This window comes from Zea mays, chromosome 7 (genome assembly GCF_902167145.1).
Source record: "Zea mays cultivar B73 chromosome 7, Zm-B73-REFERENCE-NAM-5.0, whole genome shotgun sequence".
NCBI classification, from domain to species: Eukaryota; Viridiplantae; Streptophyta; class Magnoliopsida; order Poales; family Poaceae; genus Zea; species Zea mays.
In genome coordinates, this window is record NC_050102.1 from 103,395,519 (window position 1) to 103,413,449 (window position 17,931).

At 43.2% G+C, this 17,931-nt stretch overlaps 1 protein-coding gene across 1 annotated transcript; it reads left to right on the forward strand.

The window, feature by feature from the left end:
- The first annotated feature begins 11,111 nt into the window (after positions 1-11,111).
- On the forward strand, positions 11,112-17,551 carry LOC100383201 (uncharacterized). The gene is made up of 10 exons (NM_001175863.1): positions 11,112-11,237; positions 11,323-11,599; positions 11,920-12,043; positions 12,168-12,287; positions 12,591-12,708; positions 13,513-13,931; positions 14,108-14,408; positions 14,503-14,599; positions 16,994-17,136; positions 17,246-17,551. The coding sequence occupies exons 1-10, from the start codon at positions 11,142-11,144 to the stop codon at positions 17,372-17,374; spliced, it is 1,824 nt and encodes a 607-aa protein (NP_001169334.1). The 5' UTR covers positions 11,112-11,141; the 3' UTR covers positions 17,375-17,551.
- Positions 17,552-17,931: the final 380 nt, after the last annotated feature.

Consider the following 17,931-nt stretch of genomic DNA (forward strand, 5'->3'; position numbering starts at 1 on the left):
TCACCCCCCGTCTAGGCGACTTTCAATTGGTATCGGAGCCCGATGCTTCATTAGAGCCTAACCGCTTGAAGTGATGTCGGGAGATCACGCCAAGTGGGAGATGGAGACCGGCGACAAGCCCATCGGCGAAAAGCCCACTACAAGTCACGGGAAGGCTTCATCGGAAGAGTCCCGCAACAAAAAGAAAGGGAAGGAAAAGAAATCCTCTTCCCACAAGTCGCATCGGAGTGGCGACAAGAAAAAAGAAGATGAGGAAGGTGGTCTACTACGAGACCGATACTTCATCACCTTCCACCTCCAGCTCCGACGCGCCCTCCATAACTTCTAAGCGCCATGAGCGCAAGAAGTTTAGTAAGATCCCCTTACACTACCCTCGCATTTCTAAACATACTCCATTACTTTCCGTTCTATTAGGCAAACCGCCAACCTTTGACGGTGAAGATTATGCTAGGTGGAGTGATTTAATGAAATTTCATCTAACCTCACTCCACAAAAGTATATGGAATGTTGTTGAGTTTGGAGCACAGGTACCATCTGTAGGGGATGAAGATTATGATGAGGACGAGGTGGCCCAAATCGAGCACTTCAACTCCCAAGCCACAACCATACTCCTCGCTTCTCTAAGTAGAGAGGAGTACAACAAGGCGCAAGGATTAAAGAGCGCCAAGGAAGTTTGGGACGTGCTCAAGACCGCGCACGAGGGAGACGAGCTAACCAAGATCACCAAGCGGGAAACGATCGAGGGGGAGCTCGGTCGCTTCCGGCTACGCAAAGGGGAAGAGCCACAAGACATGTACAACCGGCTCAAAACCTTGGTGAACCAAGTGCGCAACCTCGGGAGCAAAAAGTGGGATGACCACGAGATGGTTAAGGTTATTCTAAGATCACTTATTTTCCTTAACCCTACTCAAGTTCAATTAATTCGTGGTAATCCTAGATATACACTAATGACTCCCGAGGAAGTAATCGGGAATTTTGTGAGCTTTGAGTATATGATCAAGGGCTCGAAGAAAATCAACGAGCTAGATGATCCCTCCACGTCCGAAGCACAACCGGTCGCATTTAAGGCGACGGAGGAGAAGAAGGAGGAGTCTACACCAAGTAGACAACCAATCGACGCCTCAAAGCTCGACAACGAGGAAATGGCGCTCGTCATCAAGAGCTTCCGCCAAATCCTCAAACAAAGGAGGGGGAAAGATTACAAGCCCCACTCAAAGAAGGTTTGCTACAAGTGTGGTAAGCCCGGTCACTTTATAGCAAGATGTCCTATTTCTAGTGACAGTGACAGGGGCGACGACAAGAAGGGGAGAAGAAAGGAGAAGAAGAGGTACTACAAGAAGAAGGGCGGCGATGCCCATGTTTGTCGCGAGTGGGACTCCGATGAAAGCTCTAGCGACTCCTCCGACGAGGAGGACGCCGCCAACATCGCCGTCACCAAGGGACTTCTCTTCCCCAACGTCGGCCACAAGTGCCTCATGGCAAAGGGCGGCAAAAAGAAGAAGGTTAAATCCAAATCCTCCACTAGATATGAGTCTTCTAGCGATGATAATGCTAGTGATGAGGAAGAGAATTTGCGTACACTTTTTGCCAACCTAAACATGCAACAAAAGGAAAAGTTAAATGAATTGATTAGTGCTATCCATGAAAAGGATGATCTCTTGGATTCCCAAGAGGACTTCCTTATTAAAGAAAACAAGAAGCATGTTAAGGTTAAAAATGCTTATGCTCTAGAAGTTGAAAAGTGCGAAAAATTATCTAGTGAGCTAAGCACTTGCCATGAGACCATTGACAACCTTAGAAATGAAAATGTTAATTTGTTAGCTAAGGTTGATTCAAATGTTTGTAATGTTTCAATTCCAAATGATAATGTTGAGTTGCTTGCTGAAATAGAAGAATTGAACATTTCTCTTACTAGCCTTAGGATTGAAAATGAGAAATTGATTGCTAAGGCTAAAGATTTTGATGTTTGCAATGTTACAATTTTCGATCTTAGAGATAAAAATGATATATTGCGTGCTAAGATTGTTGAACTTAATTCTTGCAAACCCTCTACATCTACCATTGAACATACTTCTATTTGCACTAGATGTAGAGATGTTGATATTAATGCTATTCATGATCATATGATATTAATTAAACAACAAAATGATCATATAGCGAAGTTAGATGCAAAAATTGCCGAGCATGAACTTGAAAATGAAAAATTTAAATTTGCTCGTAGTATGCTTTATAGTGGGAGACGCCCTGGCATTAAGGATGGCATTGGCTTCCAACAGGGAGGCAATGTCAAACTTAATGCCCCTCCTAAGAAATTGTCCAACTTTGTTAAGGGCAAGGCTACCATGCCTCGAGATAACGAGGGTTACATTTTGTACCCTGCCGGTTATCCTGAGAGCAAGATTAGGAGAATTCATTCTAGGAAGTCTCACTCTGGCCCTAACCATGCATTTATGTATAAGGGTGAGACATCTAGTTCTAGGCAACCAACCCATGCTAAGTTGCCTAAGAAGAAAACTCCTAATGCATCAAATGATCATGACATTTCATTTAAAACTTTTGATGCATCATATGTGTTAACTAACAAATCCGGCAAGGTAGTTGCCAAGTATGTTGGGGGCAAACACAAGGGATCAAAGACTTGTGTTTGGGTACCCAAAGTTCTTATATCTAATGCCAAAGGACCCAAAACCATTTGGGTACCTAAAGTCAAGAACTAAAATTGTTTTGTAGGTTTATGCATCCGGGGGCTCAAGTTGGATCATCGATAGCGGGTGCACAAACCACATGACAGGGGAGAAGAAAATGTTCTCCTCCTATGAGAAAAACCAAGATCCCCAACGAGCTATCACATTCGGGGATGGAAACCAAGGTTTGGTCAAAGGATTGGGTAAAATTGCTATATCACCTGACCATTCCATTTCCAATGTTTTTCTTGTAGATTCCTTAGATTACAATTTGCTTTTCGTATCTCAATTATGTCAAATGGGCTACAACTGTCTTTTTACTGATATAGGTGTCACTGTCTTTAGAAGAAGTGATGATTCAATAGCATTTAAGGGAGTGTTAGAGGGTCAGCTATACTTGGTAGATTTTGATAGAGCTGAACTCGACACTTGCTTAATTGCTAAGACTAACATGGGCTGGCTCTAGCACCGCCGACTATCACATGTTGGGATGAAGAATCTTCATAAGCTTCTAAAGGGAGAGCACATTTTAGGATTAACAAATGTTCATTTTGAGAAAGACAGGATTTGTAGCGCATGCCAAGCAGGGAAGCAAGTTGGTGCTCACCATCCACATAAGAACATCATGACGACCGATAGGCCACTAGAGCTCCTACACATGGACCTATTCGGCCCGATCACTTACATAAGCATCGGCGGGAGTAAGTACTGTCTAGTTATTGTGGATGATTATTCTCGCTTCACTTGGGTGTTCTTTTTGCAGGAAAAATCTCACACCCAAGAGACCTTAAAGGGATTCTTGAGACAGGCTCAAAATGAGTTCGGCTTGAGGATCAAGAAAATTAGAAGCGACAACAGGACGGAGTTCAAGAACTCTCAAATTGAAGGCTTCCTTGAGGAGGAGGGCATCAAGCATGAGTTCTCTTCTCCCTACACGCCACAACAAATGGTGTAGTGGAGAGGAAGAATCGAACTCTATTGGACATGGCAAGAACCATGCTTGATGAGTACAAGACATCAGATCGGTTTTGGGCCGAGGCGGTCAACACCGCCTGCTACGCCATCAACCGGTTGTATCTACATCGAATCCTCAAGAAGACATCTTACGAACTCCTTACCGGTAAAAAGCCCAATATTTCATATTTTAGAGTCTTTGGTAGCAAATGCTTTATACTTGTTAAAAGAGCTAGAAAATCTAAATTTGCTCCTAAGACTGTAGAAGGCTTTTTACTAGGATATGATTCAAACACAAGGGCATATAGAGTCTTTAACAAGTCCACTGGACAAGTTGAAGTTTCTTGTGACGTTGTGTTTGATGAGACTAACGGCTCTCAAGTAGAGCAAGTTGATCTTGATGAGATAGGTGATGAAGAGGCTCCGTGCATCGCGCTAAGGAACATGTCCATTGGGGATGTGTGTCCTAAGGAATCCGAAGAGCCTCCAAATGCACAAGATCAACCATCCCCCTCAACGCAAGCATCTCCACCAACTCAAAATAAGGATGAGGCTCAAGTTGATAAAGGAAAAGATCAAGCAAATGAGACACCTCAAAATGACGGCAATGATCAAGGGGGAGATGCAAATGATCAAGACAAGGAGGATGAAGAACCAAGGCCGCCACACCCAAGAGTCCACCAAGCAATCCAACGAGATCACCCCGTCGACACCATCCTTGGCGACATTCATAAGGGGGTAACTACTAGATCTCGTGTTGCACATTTTTGTGAACATTACTCTTTTGTTTCCTCTATTGAGCCACACAGGATAGAGGAAGCACTTCAAGATTCGGATTGGGTGGTGGCGATGAAAGAGGAGCTCAACAACTTCACTAGGAATGAGGTATGGCATTTGGTTCCACGTCCTAACCAAAATGTTGTAGGAACCAAATGGGTTTTCCGCAACAAGCAAGACGAGCATGGTGTGGTGACAAGGAACAAAGCTCGACTTGTGGCCAAGGGATACTCCCAAGTCGAAGGTTTGGATTTTGGTGAAACCTATGCACCCGTAGCTAGGCTTGAATCAATTCGTATATTATTGGCCTATGCTACTTACCATGGCTTCAAGCTTTATCAAATGGACGTAAAGAGTGCCTTCCTCAATGGACCAATCAAGGAAGAGGTCTATGTTGAGCAACCTCCCGGCTTTGAAGATAGTGAGTACCCTAACCATGTCTATAAACTCTCTAAGGCGCTTTATGGGCTCAAGCAAGCCCCAAGAGCATGGTATGAATGCCTTAGAGATTTTCTTATCAGTAATGGATTCAAAGTCGGAAAAGCCGATCCTACACTCTTCACTAAAACTCTTGAAAATGACTTGTTTGTATGCCAAATTTATGTTGATGATATTATATTTGGGTCTACTAACGAGTCTACTTGTGAAGAATTTAGTAGGATCATGACACAAAAATTCGAGATGTCTATGATGGGGGAGTTAAAGTACTTCTTGGGATTTCAAGTGAAGCAACTCTAAGAAGGCACCTTCATAAGCCAAACGAAGTATACTCAAGATATTCTAAGCAAGTTTGGGATGAAGGATGCCAAACCCATCAAGACACCCATGGGAACCAATGGGCATCTCGACCTCGACATGGAAGGTAAGTCCGTGGATCAAAAGGTATACCGGTCGATGATAGGTTCTTTACTCTACTTATTTGCATCTCGACCGGATATTATGCTTTCCGTATGCATGTGTGCAAGATTCCAAGCCGACCCTAAGGAAGCTCACCTTACGGCCGTAAAACGAATCTTGAGATATTTAGTTTATACTCCTAAGTTTGGGCTTTGGTATCCTAGGGGATCCACATTTGATTTAATTGGTTATTCGGATGCCGATTGGGCGGGGTGTAAAATTAATAGAAAGAGCACATCGGGGACTTGCCAGTTCTTGGGAAGATCCTTGGTGTCTTGGGCTTCAAAGAAGCAAAATTCCGTAGCTCTTTCTACCGCCGAAGCCGAGTACATTGCCGCAGGCCATTGTTGCGCGCAACTACTTTGGATGAGGCAAACCCTTAGGGACTATGGTTACAAATTAACCAAAGTTCCTCTTCTATGTGATAATGAGAGTGCAATCCGCATGGCGGATAATCCCGTTGAGCATAGCCGCACTAAGCACATAGCCATTCGGTATCACTTTTTAAGGGATCACCAACAAAAGGGAGATATCGAGATTTCATATATTAACACTAAGGATCAATTAGCCGATATCTTTACCAAGCCTCTTGATGAACAAACCTTTAACAAACTTAGGCATGAGCTAAATATTCTTGATTCTAGGAACTTCTTTTGTTGAAATTGCACACATAGCTCATTCATATACCTTTGATCATGTCTCTTTCATATGCTATGACTAATGTGTTTTCAAGTCTATTTCAAACCAAGTCATAGGTGTATTGAAAGGGAATTGGAGTCTTCGGCGAAGACAAAGGCTTCCACTCCGTAACTCATCCTTCATCGTCGCTCCGAGCATCTCTCCGGCTTTGGTATAATCTTCACTCATATTTTATTTGCCAAAGGGGAGAAAGTAGTTTAAAAGGGCTTATATTTCACTCAAAGTATCCGTTTTTGGCGATTCATGCCAAAGGGGGAGAAAATATTAGCCCAAAGCAAAAGGACCGCACCACCATAATTTTAAAAAGAGTTTTTCAATTGGTATGATTTCCAATTTGGTATCTTCTTGTGTTCAAAAAAGGGGAGAGAGTAGTAGTTTCAAAATCAATATCTTAAAACCCTCTTGAACACTAAGAGGAGGAATTTATCAAGGGGGAGTTTTTGTTTCAGTCAAAGGAAAAGCATTTGAAACAGGGGGAGAAAATTTCAAATCTTGAAAATGCTTCGCAAAATCTTATTCATTTACCTTTGACTATTTGCAAAAGAACTTTAAAAAGTATTTACAAAAGAATTTGCAAAAACAAAACATGTGGTGAAAGCATGGTCCAAAATGTTAAAAATAAAGAAACAATCCATGCGTATCTTATAAGTATTTACATTGGCTCAATTCCAAGCAACCTTTGCACTTACATTATGCAAACTAGTTCAGTTATGCATTTCTATACTTGCTTTGGTTTGTGTTGGCATCAATCACCAAAAAGGGGGAGATTGAAAGGGAATTAGGCTTACACCTATTTCCTAAATGATTTTGGTGGTTGAATTGCCCAACACAAACAAATTGGACTAACTAGTTTGCTCTAGTGTACAAGTTATCCAGGTGCCAAAGGTTCACACTTCGCCAATAAAAAGACCAAGAATTGGGTTCAACAAAGAAAGCAAAGGGATAACCGAAGGCAGCCCTGGTCTGGCGCACCGGACTGTCCGGTGCACCAGGGGACTTCAAGCCAAACTCTTCACCTTCGGGAAAACTTAGAGGCGCTCCGCTATAATTCACCGGACTGTCCGGTGCTCCAAGGAAGAGCGACTCTGAACTCGCCAGCTTCGGGAATCCGCTCCGCTATAATTCACCGGACATGTCCGGTGTACACCGGACTGTCCGGTGAGCGAGCGGAGCAACGGCTACTTCGCGCCAACGGTCACCTGCACAAGCAATTAATGCGCGCTAGAGCGCACAGAAGTCAGGCACGCGTGAAGTGGCGCACCGGACACTCTACAGTACATGTCCGGTGTGCCACCAGACATCCAGGCGGGCCCAGCAGTCAGAGCTCCAACAGTCGGAACCCAACGACCTGGTGATGTGGCTAGCGCACCGGACTGTCCGGTGCACCATGCGACAGACAGCCTCCACCAAACGGCTAGTTTGGTGGTTGGGGTTATAAATACCCCCAACCACCCCACATTCAAGTCATCCAAGTTTTCCTACTTCAACTACTTACAAGAGCTCTAGCATTCAATTCCAGACACACCCAAGTGATCAAATCCTCTCCAAATTCCACACAACGCCTTAGTGATTAGTGAGAGAGATTTGCTTGTGTTCTTTCGAGCTCTTGCGCTTGGATTGCTTTCTTCTTTGATTCTTTCTTGCGATCAACTCAATTGTAACCAAGGCAAGAGGCACCAATTGTGTGGTGGCCCTTGCGGGGAAGTTTTGTTCCCGTTTGATTGAGAAGAAGAAGCTCACTCGGTCCGAGGGACCGTTTGAGAGAGGGAAAGGGTTGAAAGAGACCCGGTCTTTGTGACCACCTCAACGGAGAGTAGGTTTGCGAGAACCGAACCTCGGTAAAACAAATCCGCGTGTCACACTCCTTATTCGCTTGCGATTTGTTTTGCACCCTCTCTCGCGGACTTGATTATATTTCTAACGCTAACCCGACTTGTAGTTGTGATTAACTTTGTAAATTTCAGTTTCGCCCTATTCACCCCCCCTCTAGGCGACTTTCACCAGCTCAGGCAGGCTTCGCGGAGAAGCAACCTTGGCCAGATCGCCACGCCAACCGACCGTATCGTAGGGGCATTTAATGCAAGGATCGACTGACACCTTATCCTGACGTGCGCTCCTCAGTCGATAGGGCCAAAGTGACCGCAGTCACTTCGCCGCTCCACTGACCGACCTGACAGGGAAACAGCACCGCCTGCCCTGCTCCGACTGCTGTGCCACTCGACAGAGTGAGGCCGACAGCAGCTAAGTCTGGCCTCGGGCGCCATAGGAAGCTCCGCCTCGCCCGACCCCAGGGCTCGGACTCAACCTCGACGTTGGACGACGGACTCCGCCTCGCCCGACCCCAGGGCTCGGACTCTACCTCGACCTCAGAAGACGGACTCCGCCTCGCCCGACCCCAGGCTCGGACTCAACCTCGACCTCGGACGGCGGACTCCGCCTCGCCCGACCCTAGGGCTCGGTCTCAACCTCGACCTCGGACGGCGGATTTCGCCTCGCCCGACCCTAGGGCTCGGACTCAGCCTCGACCTCGGAGGAGTCACCGCCTCGCCCGACCCCGGGCTCGGACCGACCACGTCATAGGAGGGCCATCATTACCCTACCCCTAGCTAGCTTAGGCTACGGGGAACAAGATCGGCGTCCCATCTGGCTCGCCCCGGTAAACAAGCAATGATGGCACCCCGCGTGCTCCATGATGGCGGCGGTTCTCAGCCCCTTACGAAAGCAAGGAGACGTCAGCAAGGACCCGACAGCTCCGACAGCTGTACTCCTTCAAGGCTCAGGCACTCCTCCGACGGCCACGACATCACATGAACAGGGCAGCAACACCTCTCCAACAGCCATGTCGGCGTGTACTTAGGGCTCTGGCTCCTCTCAGCTAGACACGTTAACACATTGCTACACCCCCCATTGTACACCTGGGCCCTCTCCTTACGTCTATAAAAGGAAGGTCCAGGGCTCTCGTACGAGAAGGTGGCCGCGCGGGAGAACGGGCTAGCTGACAGTCTCTCTCTCTCTCCCACGCGAACGCTTGTAACCCCCTACTGCAAGCGCATCCACCCTGGGCGCAGGACAACACGAAGGCCGCGACTTCCCCTTTTGCTGTTCTTCCCCCCTTTGTGTTCCGTCTCGCGCCGACCCATCTGGGCTGGGACACGCAGCGACAATTTACTCGTCGGTCCAGGGACCCCCCGGGGTCGAAACGCCGACATCACTATATTTTACTGAAATGACAATAAATAGTCCATATCTAATTATGGTCAAGACCCTCGCCTTCGTGCAAAGCTAGATACCAATGTATTGGCAAATTTATTTGAATGTTGGCTTGACATGGAGTATAATATTTCAGATTGCAGCCAAGTAAGCTATACTCCTTTTGTTTAACTTACAGATTCTATTGCCCTTTTGTTTCTTGGGTCACTTCAGTTTATATGTATTTAACATGAACACCAGAAGCATCTATATATGGTGTGTTTGGTTTGTGGAGTCACTCTATGCTTCATGAGGTGATGCATCATAAATTTATTCCATTAATTTTGGTGGAATCAACCCACTCCTCATGTATATACTAATTATTAGCTTATGAAGAATGGGGTGGTGATGGATCAATCCATTCTATTCCATAAACCAAATAAAAAAGTGAGGAGTGAGAAGAAGATGGATCACTTAATTCCTCAAACCAAACACACTCATAATAGACTCCATGCCTCTACCATCATGGTTTAAAGGGTAACGATCCAAGCATTCATTATATTCATAAAACACATAGTATTGCCATAATATGAATGCCACCATAGAATTGGCCAATCCTACATGGAAGGACGATATTTATATGTGGCATCGTATAGTACCATCATGGGTTCCAAAAACATTAAACTGGTAATTTCTTATACCTTGAAGTCAACTAAATAATTTTGGCTATATATATGTAAGAATGAGTTATTTTAATTTGTAGGGATTTGTCAGGCTTTCTTGTTATCAACTTTATGCACTCGTGGAATGGTAAAAGGTTATCCTGCATTTCCACTGTGAGTAACTGTGTAGTTCTAATACTTGGTCAATATCATTTTTTCTATAACTAATTGTTTTTACTAAATTTAATGTTGTCTTATACCGAATGTACAGACTTCAAGTGTACCGAGGACCAAATTCTTGGTAGAATTGATGAAGTACAGACTGAATGTAATGACAATATTCTAGAAGAACTACAAAATATTATTAAGCACGTCAGTGTTTAGTTGCAAACAATATGAAGTACGAGAATACAACATATGTGATGTTATTTGCAAATACTCGAGTTTAGGATAAGAAACAAAGATTCCGAATTTTTGCTCTCACTTATTATTCTCGTCCTTTTGGTATGAATTTTAATGTATATTCACTTCGTTACCATTCAATCCTCGCAATGCACAAACATTGTACTCACTTCTTAGGGTTTGTTTGGTTTGACTTTTGGCTTTGGCTTTTGCCCCCCTAAAAGCCAAAAGCCAACCAAAGGGCTGGATCCAGGAAGCAGCTTTTTCTAAAAGTCGACTTTCTCGTAGTGCAAATCTGAAAGCACCCCTGGACCTGCTTTTAGTGGCTTTTCAGATGGAACTATGAAAACATATATCGAAGAATTTTTAATGACTTTTAGTGGTTTCCACCAAACGGTTTTTAGCTTTTTAACAACTTACAACATACAGTAGATTTTTCCACAGCTCACAGTCCACATCAACTTTTTTCACAGCCACAACCCAACCAAACATACCCTTAGACTTTGTTTTTTGGTTTTCACATTGTATTGTAAATTGATTTGTATTAGTTTAATTCTTCATTGGTTGTTGCCAGAGAGTTTATAAGATTGAGATTGATAATATGTGTTATTTGTTTTTATATAATTATTGTGCACTAATATTTTGTATGTCGTTGCAACGCACGGGCACTTGATTAGTCGTCATATAATGTATTACCTTATCTAGAATAGATTGACTCTTTGAGCCAAACACCCCCTACTTTTTTGGCCCAATCAAATTTGGGGAACCCTGGCCCAATTAGAGTAAAGCACACAAAGAAACGGGCCAAAAGGACTGTAGATCCGAAGTTTGTCACTGTCCCGTTCGTCGTGTCCCAAAGTCCAAAACCCAACCCACAATGGCCGCCACCTCGCCGGCCCCGGCGCCGCCGCGCATCCTCCTCGCCGGGGATGCCCACGGCCGACTCCACCAGCTCTTCAAGCGCGTCAAATCGGTGGCTACCCCCTCCTCCCACCATTATCTCTTCCTCCTCTTGCTGGTGTCGTCGGTCCGTAACACCGTGCGCTGCCCACCCGCAGGTGAACCAGTCAACGGGGCCGTTCCACGCGCTGCTCTGCGTGGGGCAGTTTTTCTCCCCCGAGGGTGCTGCAGAGGGCTCACCGGAGGACGTCACCGACTACCTCGAGGGGCGCGCTTCCGTGCCCATCCCGACCTACTTCACCGGCGACTACGGCCCAGCCGCGCCGCGATTGCTATCGAAGGCCGCCGCTGGTGCTCGCGGGTTCGCACCCGGTGGCATCGAGATATGCCCCAACGTCTTCTGGCTTAGGGGAAGCAACCGCTTCACCCTCCACGGTGTGTTTTCTTGGTCTGCTGCTAATTGATTTCATTATACAAGGCCAAAAGATTTGCTACCAGCTAGTTAAATTTTTTGACAGAGATACTGTGGAGTTAGTCGAATGTTGCACTATATCGCACTCAGGCAACTAAGCAGGAGTCGCCTCTCGTGGTTGAAGATACTAAAACCTGTTCGTATAATTGGACATCCTTAAAAGTGTTATGGAACCTCATTGAACAGTGTGTAGTGAACTAGTGATGCCTGAAAGTCTGAATGTGAACTGATTTAGTCTCACCTTTCCTCTAGCACACCCATACATAATGTTTCCTGTCTGTAGGTTTGTCGGTGGTTTATTTGTCAGGGAGGAAAGGGTTAGGAGGGCCTGGCTGTTACAGCCAGGATGATGTGGATGCCCTACGGGCTCTTGCAGAAGAGCCAGGGATTGACGATCTGTTCTTGACATATCCTTTTTTCCCTTATACTGTTTCTTTCACTGCTTGCTAATATTAATATTGAGTTGCTTTGTGTTAGCATCTATTCTGGATGCATCAAATTTAGGTTCCCTTGACAGTAACGAGATTGCACTAATGAATGGCCGACTGGAGTGGTCAGTGGGTCTGACACTTCCAATGTGCCTAATCAGGTTTTGGATCCCAATGGGTATGATCCTATTGTTGCTGAATTGGTTGCTGAGATTAAACCAAGGTTTGGTTCTGACTTCCTAGTTCATACACAAAAAGGAAATGGTTATTGAGAAAGTCAACTTAAAGCATTAACATGCAGCTTCCGTACGGCTGTAATGCTGATATTGTAAAAAGGGCAGACCCAGTCCCAGAGGCTCCCACATGAGTGGGGTCTAAGGAAGGGATATAAACAATAATATTTTTATTATAATATATATACTCTGTTGCTGACTACTAAATTAAGCTGATCAGTGATTTGTGCATTATGTAGCAGAAAACATAATGTAAGCTTATCCAGATTTGTGACATCGTTTGGTTCATGCAGATATCACATTGCTGGCACAAAAGGTGTCTTTTACTCAAGGGAACCATATGTCAATGATTCTGCTGCTCATGTTACCCGCTTTATTGGACTTGCTAATGTTGGAAACAAAGAGAAGCAGGTATCTATATACAGATCAAACCAACTTCTTGTTCAAAAAAGAAAGAAAACCTGTTCGTTCATATTTATACTACCTTTTTATCCTCTATAGTATTTTGCACACTACTGTATCCAAGATTATTTGGACATGGACATGGTTCCCACTTCTCAGAATGCAATTTGGACTACTTTTTTTTGTCATCAAAAGTATCTGTTTTAAAACTACTTTTCAAGACAAACCTACTCATATCATTTTCAAATATATCCAAATTCAACACGCAAAAAGGTAAATTTGAATCGAAATTTGAAATAGTAGACTGCACACAATCCAAAAATCGCTTATTTATGACCGGAGGGGATATGTTTTAAGATTGAGTTGGTTAGGTGGTCTGAGTAGTACTCATCAGGTCTTGAGTTTGATTCCTTGTGGGAGCGAATTTCAGACCATAGTTAAAAAATTCCCTCGTCTGTCCCATGCCAAAGCACATGCTTGGTCCCGGTCGTTCTCACATGGGATATGGTGCCGCTGTGTATGGGTGGGGCAAGGGTTCGGGGGTTTTCTCGACCTGCGTGAGAAGGTATTCTTAATACAATGCCTAGGGGCTGTCTTACTCCCCGCAGGTCGAGTTCCTTCCGAGATATAAAAATCATTCATGCATTTTTATCTTCAGTAACTTAGTATATGTGTCAAATAACTAATTGCTTCCCAGTTATATGTTACCTACTAGCCAAAAAATTCTACTTCAAATGTGCTACATCATTGATACATTGTAATTACCTAGCAATTTAAGTCATTAATTGTGTACTTATTGCATATACTTTTCAGAAATTTATTCATGCGATTTCTCCTACTCCAGCATCTGTCATGTCCAGTGCTGATATCAATGCCAAGCCTCCAAACGCCACTTTGTCACCATATGTTGGTTCAGCAAAATCAGTTCCTATCGAAGAAGCTCCAAAACGTGCAGCGGAGAACATAGATTCACAATATTGGCGTTATGATGTCAAGCGGCAAAGGCATGGGGAAGCTGGTGGGGGTGGATTGTGTTTCAAATTTGTATCCTCAGGATCCTGTCAAAGAGGGAGTAGATGCAGTTATAGGCATGATGAAGAGGCAGTGGAGCATTACCAGAGAAATGTCTGTTTTGATTTTCTAAACAAAGGAAAATGTGAGAGGGGCCCAGAATGCAAGTTTGTTCACAGTCTTTCTGGGGAGACTGCTCTAAGGGATGCAAGACCTCCTAGGTGAGAAAAGCAGCACAATCTTTTTTTCTTGAATACGCATGAGGGCTGCGTATCATTTCATTAAAAGAAGAAGATAACAAAACAAGAATACAAGCAGTACACAATCTCTTTTTCTGACTCTGTAGGCATGCCTTTTGTTTTAGTATTTACCTCATTCTGTATTTTTCGAACTCCAGTGAAAGAAGACGAGTGGAGAGCAGTTGCTGGTTCTGCTTGTCGAGTCCAGATGTCGAGTCACATCTTGTCATTAGCATCGGTGAAGGTTACTACTGCACACTTGCAAAGGGGCCACTTGTTCCAAATCACGTTCTAATGATTCCCGTGGAACACTGCCCCAGTACATTGATGATGCCTCCGGAAGCAGAGGCAGAACTTGGGAGATATAAGATTGCTCTGAGTAAGTACTTTGAGAAGCAAGGAAAAACTGCAGTCTACTTTGAGTGGGTTTCACCACGCTCTCACCATGCAAACCTGCAGGTATGGATGCTTCACACCTGATATGAAATTTACAATTGTGCCGAAACTTTGCCATGATCATGCTACATGGTAATCCTCCCAATTTCTTGCATAGGCTGTTCCTGTACCATTGTCTAAAGCAGACGCTGTTAACAAGATATTTCATCTAGCAGCCAAAAAACTGGGATTTGAATTCTCTATGGTGAATCCAGGTGAGACTGCATTTTTCCTCCTCCTTTTGGTTGTTTGATTAAACAAATGAAAAGACATGACCACACGCAGTAGGGAAGAAATATGCTCTTCATTATACAGTAGTAAAAAAATGCATTTTTCTGAAACATAACACATTGCTTGTCGCACATGGTTGACAATTTAAATATTTAATATTATATTTGTTCAACATTGTTTGGTATGTCCATCACTTGTTTGAACACTACTTACACCATTGTTGTATATGTCCTTGATGAGTCCAACATACTTAGCTGGAACTTTATGTTTGTCTGAAGCCCACCACATAACATTCCTTGGTATTTTGACATAAACTTTTTCCAAGTCAATGAAAACCATGTATAGGTCCTTCTGCTCCCTATACTGCTCCATCACTTATCTTATTAAGAAAATGGCTTCTATGGTTCACCTTCTGGGTATGAAACCAATTTGGTTCAAGGAGATTCTTGTTATTTCTCTCGGATGATGCTCAATAACTCTCTCCTGTAGCTTGATAGTATGGTTCATCAACTTAATTCCTGATAATTAGTACAACTTTGAATAACCTCTTTATTCTTGTAGGTTAGTAGCAATATACTTCATCTCCAGTTCTCCACTTGTCAGGCATCTTGATCGATATGAAGATATGGTTCAACAACTTGATTAGCCATACTATAACTGTCCTTGAGGCATCTTCATACCTCAATTGAGATACCATTAGGGTCCATCTTACCCCTTTCATCCCTTTCAGTGCTTCTCACCTCAGTTTTTTGTATCCTACGCATAAAGCGCCAATTGATGTTATTAAAAAGTCATCCAAGTATCCAACTGAAAGGTTATGTCTCCATTATTTCATTGAACAATTTGTCAAAATACTCGCTATCTGTGTTTAATTATATCCTCTACCAAGAGGTACTCCATTTCATCCTTAATGCACTTAAACTTGATTAAAGTCCCTTGTCTTTCTCTCTTGGAACATAGCCATCCTATATATACTATTCTCTCCTTCCTTCGTACTCAAACGTTGGTAAAGATCCCCGTACACCTTTCTTTGCCACATTTATAACTTACTTTGTAGTCTTCTTTGCTACCTTGTACTTATCTATGTTGTCCACACTCATGTCATGGTACAGACATATGTAATATTCTTTCTTGTTAATAGCCCTTTGGACTTCCTTATTCCACCACCAAGTATCTTTTGCTTTGCCTCCATTCCCTTTAGTTGCTCAACACACCTCTGAGGCCACCTTACGATTATAGGTTGCCATCTTCCCCCCACATGTTATTTGTGTCTTCTTCCTTCCAAGTGCCCTTTTTGATAGTTCTTTCCTTGAAGACTTTTGCCTTCTCCCTTTTCAGTTTCCACCACTTTGTTCTTACAATCTTGACTTGTTTTATCCCTACGGATACACACCTGAAAATGAAAGACTGCCACCACAAGCTTGTGTTGAGAGACAACTCACTCCCCATGTATCACCTTACAATCCAAATATGCTCCTTTATCCTCTTTTCTTGTGAGGACAAAGTCAATCTGACTAGTGTTGGCCACTATTATATGTCTCTAAATGGGGGTCTCTTCCTGAAGGAAGTATTGGCTATCGACATGTCAAAAGGTTTTTATGACTTCCTCTCCCTCCTAATTCCTACTATCATGCCCAAAACACCCATGAATTGTCTTGAAACCTACACTTGTTGTATCTACATACCCATTGAGACCTCCTATGAAAAAAACTTCTCACTCACTAGTAGTAGCTCTAACCATGCCATCTAAATTCCCATAAGCCTCTTACTACTCTCATCATGGCCTACTTGGGGGTTTACTTGCTAATTACATTCAAGGCCAAATCACCCACGATAAGCTTGACTAAGATAATTTTATCTCCTTCTCACATCCACCATACTATTCTTGAGAATCTTATCAATTAAAACTCCTAATCCATTTCTATTTGCAGTTGTCTCTGTCGACATTGTCCACTTCCTTCATCTTCTAACTCTTCCGTTTAGTCTCTTGGATGCATAAGATATTTACATGCCTCCTAGTCGCTTCCTTAACTTACCTGTAAGTGACCCTACATTCCAACTTCCTAAACGAATCCTAGTTAGTTTGACTAGTTTATTACCCTTCGCACCTGTCGATGTCGATGATGTGAAGACCCTTGCATATTTTTCAATACACCCGAACGTCGATGTAGCACACACTAAGTAGTGATCTGATCCTTCCTCACTTGACATCATGTCCTTGAGATATGCTGTGTTGAGACAATATATGTGGGGTTGCTTTTTATAATCTTCCATGAAGTTATATCGATTCAAATTCATTTCTTATGATGCTTTGATTCTCAGTAAACGATAGATGCATTCCATTTCTGTTACCTTTGTTATCTGCTTTGTTTTTACAGATGGTGCAAAAACTGCTAGAGAATCATTGATGTCTCAATGCGAAAGCAAATCAGGGCTGTTTTATGTTGAGCTCCCGGAAGGTAGAATTCTCTTGCACATGGTCGACAGTAACGAGAAGTTCCCTGTTCAGTTTGGACGCGAGGTATGAAATGACCAGAGTTGGCTCATTTTTAGCTTGAAACGACAAACTAGTTGAATTTTTGGGGATTAAGTAATGAACAGCTGGCTGTCCTTCATTTTCATGGCTACAGGTGTTAGCGGGACTGCTAAGCATGGCGGATCGTGCAGATTGGAGGAACTGCAAGATTTCAAAGGAGGAAGAGATTAAACTGGTGGACGATTTCAAACAAGGTTTCCGCGAATTTGACCCTGCAGAGTGAAAACAATGCTCTGCGCCTGTGTTTTTGTTTTGCAATTTGTAGTCTATTTTTGAGGTCTCATTTGAAATGGACATATATGAAGCACAAGAATGTAGTAACGTTTTCCAATGCCGCAATTTTTGTTTTAGGGCTAGTTTTGGAACCACATTTTTTCAAGGGATTTTCATTCTCCTAAGCAAAATTAGTTCATTTTCTTTTGTGAAAATAGGTTGGAAAAATGGTGTTTTCAAACTAGCCCTTAGATAAACGTATGTCTGATCTCGGCGTGAGTGGGCACGCCTAGGGATGAAAACGGACAGAAAAACCCTTCTTCCGTTTTCGTATCCGTATTTTATCATCGAAAATGGGATCGGGTCCGGAATAGTCGGGAACGGAAATGGGAGCGGTATAAACGGAATTGCGAAAACGAAAAGAAATAGAAATACTAATGGAAACCCATAATTTAATACAAATAAGAATGATATTGATGTTTGACTAGTGATTGATTGGCATGACAATAACATAAAATAAATAGATATAGAGAGACAACCTTCTATTATTATTTGATTGCTAATAGT